General features: G+C 40.0%; 1 protein-coding gene across 1 annotated transcript; it reads left to right on the top strand.

The window, feature by feature from the left end:
• The first annotated feature begins 1,555 nt into the window (after positions 1-1,555).
• On the top strand, positions 1,556-10,064 carry LOC118420371. The gene is made up of 2 exons (XM_035827169.1): positions 1,556-1,742; positions 9,038-10,064. The coding sequence occupies exon 2, from the start codon at positions 9,190-9,192 to the stop codon at positions 9,934-9,936; it is 747 nt and encodes a 248-aa protein (XP_035683062.1). The 5' UTR covers positions 1,556-1,742; positions 9,038-9,189; the 3' UTR covers positions 9,937-10,064.
• The last annotated feature ends 2,243 nt before the right edge of the window (positions 10,065-12,307 follow it).

Here is a 12,307-nt window from a genome sequence, read left to right as displayed (position 1 = left end):
CCACCCAACTCCTCTGATGTCTTTTCAGTCTATTTGGCCAATTTCTACTATTTTCCAGCGACCTTGGGAGCCTGGTAGAGGCTATACATGTGTATCCAGAGAGATTTATTTAATCCATTCACAATGCGATGGGTGTGGTGGGCTCTTAAACTTGCGTGAGGCGTGGCTCTCCTGAAACAAAGGGCGTACATATAACGCTCTATTCGAGGGACGTTCTTAGCCGAAACTAGGTACTTATCTACACTTGAGTGAAGCGAGGACAGTCGTGTATCAATTAAAGGAACAACATTAGGGGATTTGGAACCGGGACCTATGCGTTGCCCAAACACCTGGGTATCTAATGGCTTTTCAACAATATCTACTTTACCTATCTCTTCTTTAATTTGTTTTCTTACAACAACACGTAGAACTACGTATTATTTCATACACGCATAGCCAAATATGGTAGACATTGTAATCTGTATACTTCCTAATTCTCAAGTCAATCCATTGATCAAAAACTACATGAACCGAAGCTGAAAAGTTCTAACTGACTTGAAAAGAATACATTAAGACTCAAAGGCTCCTATTAGGCTCTCTATTGGTAGAACAGTACCATCATAAGCAGCATTGACGATTCTGTAGATCTGTAAGCACTTCTAGATTTCCTTTATATATAAAAGCCTGCAGTCCCATGCTATACGCGATGCCAACGTTTCCACCTGACGACGGCTTGAAGGGGATCGATTCAAAAGCGCACCTTTCACTGGCGACCAGTCGGAACCGCGTCACGCTTGTGTGGATAAGAAAAGAACACGATTTTCTTTAGTCTCTAGGCAGGCTTTGGCGACGGGGGTTTCATGCTCACTATGGCTAGTTGGTTTTTGACGCCAATGTTGTGAAGGCTAGTTCGGTTTTTAACATTTTAAGAGTAAAGTTGAAGATGTAGATGGATATGTAGTTTTCAGGAACTTGGTTGGGATGCATCTAAACTTTGGTTCCCGTTCTAGTGAAGCCGTCCATATTTCCGGGCTAAGTACGTCAAAGTTGTCAAGGGACATTCCAACCCAAAAAATACTTTCTTTATCGTAATGTAGTCAGAAAATACTTCTGAAGGCTTCTGACGTATGAACTACGTTCTCCGCCATTTGCATGCAAAATGCCGTGAAACAATGTTGTTCTTGAAGTTCTTTCACTACCGCCAAGACCCAAGAGCTTGAACGGAACTCACAATGTTTTTACTGAGACTAAGAAAACATGTCAGCCTTTTTGTGAGAAAAATGGACGACATACTCCGAGGTCACCCTCTGTAAAATTTTCCCGTTGCCACTTTGGTGGCTCGGAAATTGTGTTAGACACGTTCTTTCCACAGTTCTTTTCCAATCTTACACGTAACGGGTCCTTTATTCGCAAGCCTCTATTCAGCGGTGCTATTTTCCCGCCCTTTGTCCTTCGGGTTAATGCTTGATTTGCAAACGATGTAATCCGTTTGCGCACTGACTGCAGGCGACCAATCACGAGCGCGGGCTCCTCCGTCGCCATGGTGATGGCATGACCCATTTCTAACCCGACGGACGAACTCTTGGTGGTGCTCTGACGACATTCAGTAACGTTGGCGCAGTGGTCTGAAAAGCCGGGCATAGAAAGTAGCCCACAAAAACTCGCTCCTACATTCGCCTGTATGTTCAACAAGGATACGTTGCAGTTCAAAAACTGGGTATTCACCGAAAGCTACCTCTGGACTTTAACTATAAGGCTATAAGGTAAGGTTGCAACTTGTTTTTAACGTGCTTTTATTATATCCAGGGTTCTATGGAGTATGAGATATGCACGTTTCGCCTGAGTGAAAACCCGTAGAAATCGATCCCAGCTGTCTTTTTACCGAATTGAACTTTGAGAGGATTCTTTAAAAAGGGCAATCGCCGTAGGGACAATTCGTACTGGTATCGCTTACAACGTTCGGTCTTTCTTTACCTGTAGTCAACGCATTTTCTCTATTGGCTTAAGTGTGTTTTGGAGACAAGTTTTCCGTGTTGAAGGTACAAGGCTTTAAACATGTCAAATCTAATGGTCGTGTTTACCGAAACAAATCACATCATGGACTCGGTAGCGTGCAATACATACCATAGTCGTGCCGTTGCCAGGTGAACTTTTAAAATTATAGCCTATGGTAAGAGATACCATTTTGATGGAACAGTTACGCTACTACGTGTACTACACAGGTATTAGCGGTATGCTCTAAAAGCCGGCAAATTTTTGCAAAGTAAATACTCTTTGTGGCACGTTATCAGAACTTAATTGTTAACCAGGCTTTCGTGGCAAATAAAAGAATCCCATGCAAAAGACATTCAAATTTTAACCTTAACGCGATGACAACTTAAGCATGTTGACCTATGCCTTTAATTTCATTGTTGTAAGAAAATAGAAGAATAGTTGGGATAAGGTTTTTGAGTTGACTTAAAGCAGGCAAATTTAAAATAATTCGTAACATTTTCAACGGTTTAAGCAAAAATTATGGCTATGTAAAGAACATGGAAGATATCAGTTTACATTTTACATTCTTGCAAGAAATGACTAATTTATTTCATATATAAGGGGTTATAATAGTTCAGGTGTTTTGTTCAGCATCCATAGGTAATGGGTTAGAATCCCCTTAGATGTTGCACCCTTTGGAAAGGCACTTAACATGAATTTCTTCAAACACCCTGGTGTAAAAATGAGTACCTGACTTCGGTTGAGGAGGTAAGAGGCCATAGAAGGATAGAGTTGGGCTATTCCTCCCTATACCGTATCCTAGACACAGTGGATAACAAACCCACTGCCCCCTACAGACTCAAAAATACTTCAGGACCCCCTTTTACCGTTACTTTTTAAAATATTCTATTCTATGATAAAAGTTTAACATTATCAAAAGTGTAAGCAAATACTAACTTAGGCGATGTAAAGAAAATGCTGGATTTCCTTTTACTCCAGTCATTTTTGCCACTAAATAATTTCCCATTGTTTTGGCCCATACCTAGATATATAACACTAAATACTACTTGACAGGTTATGTTGTCAGGGACCAGCGTTTCCGAAGTTAGGACTTCATTGATTCGTCACGATCAAAAAACAAATTTTTGACACATTCCAAACAACGGAATGACGTATGACGCATAAACGTGTAAACGAGTTGTGTAGACAGCAAACACCGGACCATGCACCCTCTGGAAACGAATCACACCCTTTATTTGAAGACAGCCAATAATTGTTTGCACCCATATCAAATTCTTTGTATACCTGCGACCTTACAAATTATCACAGATTTTAGATAGCTGAGCGAATAGCTGAGTCACTTAGGTGTGGGGTTAGGATTTTACAATGGCTAAAAGAAAGGCGATTATGTGCAGGTAGGATTCGTGTGACGGCTTAAAAACCATTAGATACAGCCTGGCAACGAAAAGCCGACGGTATTAAAGACCATACCAACTAGCAATCCTCGGCCGTCACTTTGTCAAGCCATGCTTTTTGTAGCCTCATATGCAGCCTTATAGGAGCACCGGCGATTATTTTATTGCATAAGGACCTTGCCTATACGTTGAGCACGAACTGTCGCCCACACCCCCTAATCTCCAAGCAGATCCTACGGTAGCATAAGATAGTATCAAAAGCTGGCAGAGGAGTGAAGCCGGCGTAGGAGTGTGTATGCGACCGGAGGTGGCCGTTTGACTCTTTTTAGCCGGCCATACTCCTTGGCCAGCTTTGATACTATCTTATGGCACCGTAGGATCTGCTTGGAGATTATCCATCCCTTCATACACACAAAAAACGCATAATTAAGGCCCCTAAAAGGCTGCGAAAAAGGCTAACTCTGTAAGTCTTTCACTAGCCGCGTTTGAAAGGGACCTATAGACGCTTGGAAATCTTGTCTTTAGAGTAAATGGACCACCCTGATCCCATAGTCAAATAGCAGCTCTGTACCGGGGCTATAAGGAAATGGCAAATGTCAAAACTGTTCAAAGGTCTTCTATTGGAAAGAGTAGTGCTACATACATAATATCGCATATACAAAGCAGCCCCTTTTGTATCCATTATTATTGACGATAACTTTATTGCAAAACCATGCCGGAATGGCTAACTAAGCAAAGCAAACCAACTGTTTGTTTCAAAATAAGATTAATTCAGAATCCGATTTACACAAAATCCGATTAGCTTAACCCTCAAACCACCGTAGCTTTTTTGTGACGTAGATTACCGTATGGGGTCAAAACTGACCCCAAAACGTTTTGTACAAATACAGTTTTTTGTGTGAATCTTTTTGTGATTTGTATATATGTATAGTTTCAATAATCTACGTGGGACAGTCTGACATGATTAGGTGACAATACTTCTAGCTCATTATCATAATTTATGCAAAAGATCATGAGGACCACATTTTGCACCAACGCTATTCAGACCGGGAAGGAGGTTTTTGATGCCTGTACCAGCTTCAATGCCATATAGTGCCTGAATGGCTTATGCTAGGGCCACCAAACTTGGTAACTTTTTACAAAATGTTGATAGCAAACATTTTCAGTGAACAAAGTATGTTCATCATTTTTTATGTTGCCATGGCAACGGAATTCTGACAGGCATATTTATTACGAAATTCTCTAATTTTGTATTAAACATTTTAGTTTTAAGGTTTTCTTGGCAAATAACAATTGTTTATCACATCTTATAAAATTCAACATAAATTTCAGGACTCAATATTCATAATTTATGCTAATTTGATGACGTAATCAGTCAAAATCCAAGATGGCGGCCGATATTACCTAGATGACGCCATAATGTCGTCATATGACATGATAATGGCACAAAAGTTGGTACAGTAATTTTGGCTTACATGTACATCATTCTCTGAAAATTTCGTGATCCTACAAGAAGTAGTTTAGGTGTGGGTCGCAAAAGTTTGTTTAAAAAAACGCTGGGGTCAGTTTTGACCCCACTGGACCATGTAGAAACTTTCGAGGATAACTTAATCAACAATGAGCCAATCTCGGTAAAAACGTATAAGAAGTTATAGGACAGATCTACAAACAAACTCCTGGAAGGAAATTTGTTTTCGACTAGAAATGACATAATGGCACACATTGATATGTGCCTGGGGTCAGTTTTGACCCCATACGGTGGTTTGAGGGTTAATCTCAACCAGAGAGATGACGGGAGACCTTAGTTCAAATCCTTTCTGGGCATCTCGATTGGGGCTGCACTCGCCCTTCGGACGGGACGTAAAATGAGGGTTCCATGTTAGTGGAGGTCACTAGCTTCGATCACGAAGGGCAAACTAGCCTTCCCCCCCCCCCCCCTCCCTGTAAAATTATATTCTGATGGTGCTACAGAAACATATACAGCACTACAGAGGTCACACATTTACACACTGACTCGCAGTCGTACGTTTAGCCTTTGTCTATCGCCTTAGATCTAGCCGCCAGGCGTTTCCTCTATATTTTGATCTTGACGATAAGACAGTCAGAGGAGCGTTGCCGTACTCAGGAGACATTTCACTGTCGCCACTCACTGTGGAAGATTAACCATAACCCGGTACGGTACATTAGTGCTGCTTTCAGGCTGAAGTCTTCCATCTTAGTACTGACGTATTTTTGGAGGAGTATGTGTTTTTCTTAGCCTGATTAAATCTCACTTATAGCAGCCCGCCCAACATATGCCGGCATCCTCTGCGGGGAGGGGCCAGTTACAGCCCCGGACAGCATTTGTGTTACACAGACCATGTTTTTCCCATCAATAAGAGGGGAGACGACCTACACTGTATGTTTGAATCCGTCTATTAAAATTCAAAAATACACAGTATAGTAGAATAAGTTGGCAAGGTAGTTTTGTGGCTAGGGTTGTAACCTTACAATTTGAAGGTTCCTTCAAATCCCTTACAGGCGTTAGTGTTGTTTCCATGTGAATGATACTTTACACCTATCTTTTCACTCACATAAAATAAAAATCCGATTGCGCCCTCGAAATGTACATAAAATAAGACGTTCAGTGTTAGTTTGAGGAAACTCAAACCTGTAGTATGTTTAAAATCTAACTGTAGTTTTCGAAAAGAGTAAGTGTCCTTCTCAATGTGAGAGGATTAAACCTTACAGTCTGATCTCCGTGTTGACATCTTGAAAAGGTGATAGTCACCTGTTATGTCAATCATTTTACAAATGTTGTACATCTCAATAGATAAATGAAAAGAATAACGAATAGTGACACGGATGTTATCGCATCACCTACTGTAAAACAATTTCCCGTACCAGAGCATTTTCAGAAAAGAACGATTTCTCACGTCAGTTACAACTGTCAATCATAGACAGCCAAACGTTTGATGCACCGCGACCACCGGCGTCATCTTTTGTGTCAGTCTCTGTAGTCTAAAATCACGCTCTGGTATGGCGACTTTTGTTCCCAGGTATTTTGAGATGTTCCTATTATTTTACGGTCCGTCGATCATAAAAACAGTCTATGACGAAGCGTTTTTAAAGGAGGGTGGTGACCTCTCTGTTGTTGTTGTTGTTGTTGTCTATTGCTACCTCACAGAGAGCATATCTTTAGTACGGGAAACGTGTTAAATTTATAGGGAGATATTTAACTAGATTTCAAAAATTGATATGTTAAAAAGATACCTGAAAGGTTCGACACAACCGTCTTGAATATTGTGCTTCATTTTACACAAAAAGAATCATCCAAATTATATTGATTAATTGTTTGATTGGTTGATTGAGTGAACTTTCCTGAGGTATCTATGGGGTTTTGTCGCAATATTAGTACTGTTCTGTCAACTTCTGTTCATGTATTGTACCTTACACGGACCCTTCTTTAATTGAACAGCACTTTTAGTCTACCGTCGTTCCGCTTGCTTGCATTGAAAGGAAACGAGCAAATTGTATGTCTACACGTTGTGCCAAGACCTATATCTCACAAACATCTAGCTTACAAAAGAGATGAAATATAAATTCTAAATTTAGGTTTTGATAATGACAAAACTATTCAATAGAAGTGCGGTAGACCAGAATTAGGGATGAAAGATTGAACGTCGTGACGGTTGTGTGTGGCTGAAAAGACATAGTGTCGGATCTTAAGCTTGTACTGTTTTAGTACAAACATACACACACTTTGTACTGTTAGACCTGTCTATTATATGCACACAGTCACTAACTAACACATTCATCAGTCCATGTTAGCACTCCACCCTTACGGACGGGTGGTCTAACCACACCAACTCATTTATCATATACTTGTTGTAAAGAGTCTTTCAATTAGTGGGGCAGAGTTGAAAGGACCACAACGGCGTTTTAAACGGAAGTCGAGGATGATGTTTGGACAAGAAACAAAAGAGGGATGTGGTCACAGGGTCCAAAAATAGCCCCCGGTGGCCATTAGTGGTCAATAGAGTACAGCTTAATGGCTTAGGACCGCGCCTATTTAACCATTCATTAGTATTGTTGGACACATGTAGTCCTCTGGTAGTAGATGTGTACGTAGAGACAACATATATGTATAGGCAACAAAATATCCAATGTATACGATGCTTCACAGTTCTATTGTTGTTTGGATTTTTTAGAAATAAAAATTATGTAGCGGTCGGCACTGTTTCTGATAAAATGCCATTTTTAAATTGTTACTTGATGTGTATACATAAGTAAAAAGAAACACTAAAATCAAAAAAATATCCAGAACACGATATATAAAAAACAGAACTTCAACTGCAATACCCTAACAAACCGTTAGAGGGCCAAAAATCGAATTATATGTACCGACATGCTAACTATCATCTTGTTCATAGATACATATACACAGATGCAAGCAACCAAAAACATAATCTTCTTGGCGAACATATAAAAAATATGTTAAGAAACGTTCAAAATAAAACTTCTGTCTGTCTGTCTGCATGCCTGCCTGGCTGCCTGGCTGCCTGTCTGTCTGTAAGTCTGTCTGTCTGTCTGTATATGGTAAGGATAAGCCTTGGGAAATAGGGACCACAAAACTGTGCCACACAAAGCAAAACCTCTCAAAACATCTTATCAAAATATTGTAATACATTTTTGGATAAACAAACATAATGCACTCAGACATTTGATATCCCCATTCTGCCTTCAATGCGATGCCGTTACGTCATTGTCCCTCCCTAAGGAACACCGTCACTGATTCGTCTATTGTCACTCAAAGTCGTTGAATTCGTCCAATCAGTGTAAGGTTGTTGGGGGATACATTTTACAATAAGTTCTTACCTTGACCGTTCACATACATTTCTTGTGCCTTTGGTGGCAAAGTTAACTCTCAAAACAAAATATATAGTCAAATGCTATGTCACAATTCTTGACTACTTTTTGGAGACTAACAGTGCTTTAAATCTAATTTTACCCAGCAGAATATTAAGAATTGTTGAAACATTCATATTTCTCTAGCAGCTATATAAAGGTACAGTTGAAAATAAATCTGGTCTTCATGCAGTTTCTACTGAAGCTAAAAGCGACGAAATCGGAAATAAATTTCTCTGTTTAATTTTAGCTGATAGCTATAGTGTACTTTACATTAATCAATTTCTAACTAGTCTTGTTTAAACCTGTACTAAGGCCGGTTTACTAACAATCTACAATAAATGTCTTTATCTATTTTTACATGCAACAATTGCAACAATATTGGGGTTTAAAAGTCGATAAGAAAGGTTGGCTGTTCCTCTCGTCTAAACGTTGATATGTTTATAACTGTTACAGGAACTTGCATTTTTGTCGAAATTTAACCTATATCTACATTTTCAGAATGTATTTAAACAATTGTTTATCAATAAAGATTTGTGAATTCTATATGGCAGCAACAATTCTGTCTATCTTTCGAATTTTATTAATTGTTCATTAACTATTAGTACAAGACTAAGCATATCACCAACTGATTTTACTATACCCTAGGGGAACTAAACTGATGCAATTCATTAAGAACGTATGATAAATATAGGAGAAATAACAAAAGGAAAAGCGAAATTCAATGTGTTATTTCCAGGAAACATGTTTTAACAATGGGTTTATGTTTGCCGTCCTTTCAGTATGTCCTGTACAGCACACCTGATCCCCGTGTGAGATAAACTGAGTGGGCGTGATCCTCGCCTCAGGGGAAACTGACGTACACGTATCAGCACGGTGTATAAAGGACAAACCACCGGCTCAGAACGATCATTCTGGAACCAGACTAGAAAACATGGCATCTCAGGGCGCCGTACTGGTTCCCAGAAACGTACACATCATGGATATACCAGGAACAGGACGCCGCAATCGTCCGGTGAATGTGGGACTCACGGGGAGAACCAACTCAACATACTGGGGGCCACCGCCAAGAGAAACGTCTGGTGATGCTACCGTCACAGCGAGGATTTCTTTCCCACCGACGACGACGCATGTTCAGAGAAAGCAGAGCGGGGATAGAACTGTGCTACCGCCGCCTAGTAGGATTAGCAGGCGGGAACCTTCGCGTGAACGACTCAGGGGGCAGTCTCGGGAGCATCCTCGGCGGCCCAAGCCTCCTTCCCCGCCTGACGTCAAACAACAAGACGGTGCAGGTGTTGCGGAAAATACTACCAACAACAACAACCAGAATCAGTCCCCACCGCCAACACGGGGGACCCAACGTGACACCGGTTGTAGACTGAACGAGATATACGAACTCTGGAAGACGGATTCCTACCGCGACGAAGCTCGTGCCGACGGGCGGAAGAAACTCACACCTCTAGCGACGGCTAGTAGAGTTCTAGACCCCACCGGACTGACAGAAGAAAGCATGGAGTGGCTACAGGGGTATACCGAAGAAGAAGAGAGAAGACAAGCTGTCATGAAGAAATGTTCGGATTGGGTCAACTCTCTTCCTAACAGGTTTCCCGCCTTCTGTCAACCAGGAGAAAAGGACTCCGAACCCATCTCAGCACTGCCTCCTATAATTGAGAGGGAATGATTCACGTATAAACGAAGGACTTTATCATTTCAGAGACTTTTAAGGCACCCATTTCACTAAACTGTGATCGTAAACGAACGTACAGCGACCGTACAGCGAGCGTACAAGATTTGTATGGCCCTTGAATTTATAATTAGAATACGAAGGAAGATAAAAATCCATTACTGAAGTGACAAGAAAACACACAAAACGTAAGAAAATAAGGTTTTTATCTTTGAAATTCATCGAGCAATTTGTCAAATCTTTGTCGTTCAGCGGTAGCAGGGCCGTCGCAGTCCCTAGTGGAAAGAGGGAGACTATATCGCGGACTATCGTAGTAACGCTTGGAGATCATTGTGTGTGGCACAGAAACGTTTCAGAGATCATTGTGCGACTTTCTCATCCATATGTCCAACAGGAACAAAATTTGTTTACACTGAGACTAACCAACAGTGTTTTATATCAGACTTTATCAAATATAACTTTTCAATATTGTTGCATTCTGTAGATATTTGTTAAATGTACAGATATATACTTGACTTTTGGTTTCAAATTGATCACGAATACTTACGACAGGCGGTCGTATATCACTATATGTACCACCGAAGGATTCACTGCACTGTTACAGACATATCAAACAACGGCGTCATTTTCTTGTAATTTTCTTTTTTTTAATTTCTATTTTTTATGATACTTTCTCATCAACTTTCAATTTTTTATTAGTTCTAAAAATTGTTTACAATTTCATTTTCTTAATTTTCTGCAAGGAGCTATGTCATGAATCAGCCTCGCAAGAAACTTTGTTTTATCAATCTTTCTTCATTCCTACAAAAACTGTCCAACATTTGGTGTTTTGGTTGCTTTAAAACTTTTATATTTTGAATTTTAACTAAACGTAACTGGTTTTAATCTAAACGCATTGTTTGCACAAGTAAGACCCTACATTAGAAGTAGGATGAGACATAAGGAAGTGTATGTTTGTATTTCCTTGAAGAGTTGTTTTCTTGAGAAAATAAGACATAAAGATCGATATCCCTTATCGAACCGTCCATACTTTTGTAAATATGTCAGTGCCTTTTTAAATTCCTTTTGTTGGTGTGCGTTTGTATGTGTGTAAATAGTTTCAATGTAACTATATAGAACAAAACAGAAAGTATTGATTCATATGTAACATTTCTATTTTTCGTATCGTAATGAATAAAGTCGACTATACATAAGATTGTAAGTACTTGTGTTGTAACATAATGTTTGTTTATTTGTGTTTATTTGCTATTCATATCGCGGCAACTGCAAAACAATATAGAAAGTACGACTAACATCTTCATAAGTAAATTTCTTGGGATATCCCTGTAGCTCAGCTTGTAAAGTTGAGCGCATATTTTTAATATTAGAACCCGGTTCAATTCTGGTAAGGGCATCTTATTGGTTAGGGCTGCACCCATCTTTCGGAAGGGGTGTAAACGGGTTCCCGTATTAGAAAAAGTGTCCCAAGCAAGTTGAAGGGGAAGGGCTAGCAATACCTACCTGCATGTAAAGTGTAAAAATTTACCCTTCTACAGAAACAGCAAGGGAACTTGCTAATATATGTGCCACTAGGTGAAAAAGGTGAACAACAACAAAGTATATTTCGCAATGGTACATTTTAGCCCTCGAGGTTATACATATGTTCTACAAGATAGGACTTTTAGAGTGAATATTGAAACAGTAATTCCCAAGTATGCTTTCACTCTACAGCTGAATGAGCTAACATTACTGATTCCTGTAGGGTCCATTAGCGTACCAACACGCCTAGCTTATTGGAGCTGATGTGGAAGAAGATACGAATTCGAAGATTATACAAAGCCTCCCTTCCTGACAAGCCTGGGCATAGTTTAGTACGTTCATAATGGTTTTTTGATACGTTGAATCATCGTAGTCGTGACTACTGGATTTTATTCGCTGATTCACCTTGAAGTACAGCAAGTTTAGCTACCTATCTGAGTAATGAGGCTGTTGTAACGTATTGGATGCACTTCCAGGAACACGGGACCCCGTGTAAAGGTGGACTCGCACTGCACTTGGGGCACCAGTGCGGCACTGCGGGGTTCGTAGATGACTCAACGAATTTCAGGGATAAAGAACGGATTTTTTTCTGTTTTGTTGTCTTCTACATACTTTTACGTATTACGCAATATCTAGATTATAAAAAAAAAAACACGCGAAAATAACAAAACTGTGCCGCAGTGTAAGAACCCCGCAGTGCCTCACCGGTACCCCAAGAGCAGTGAAAGTCCACCTTTACGCCCCTACCGAAATATCTATGAGAATATATGAAGCATTTGATAACAATTGGAATATCATGCAAAATGTAAAATTATCACTGAAAAGACTACAAAACACACACAGAGCGTTA

Source organism: Branchiostoma floridae, chromosome 7, assembly GCF_000003815.2.
Source record: "Branchiostoma floridae strain S238N-H82 chromosome 7, Bfl_VNyyK, whole genome shotgun sequence".
In the NCBI taxonomy this organism is placed as follows: domain Eukaryota; kingdom Metazoa; phylum Chordata; class Leptocardii; order Amphioxiformes; family Branchiostomatidae; genus Branchiostoma; species Branchiostoma floridae.
The sequence above is the reverse complement of the archived record's forward strand: the minus strand, read 5'-3'. Positions and strand labels throughout refer to the sequence as shown.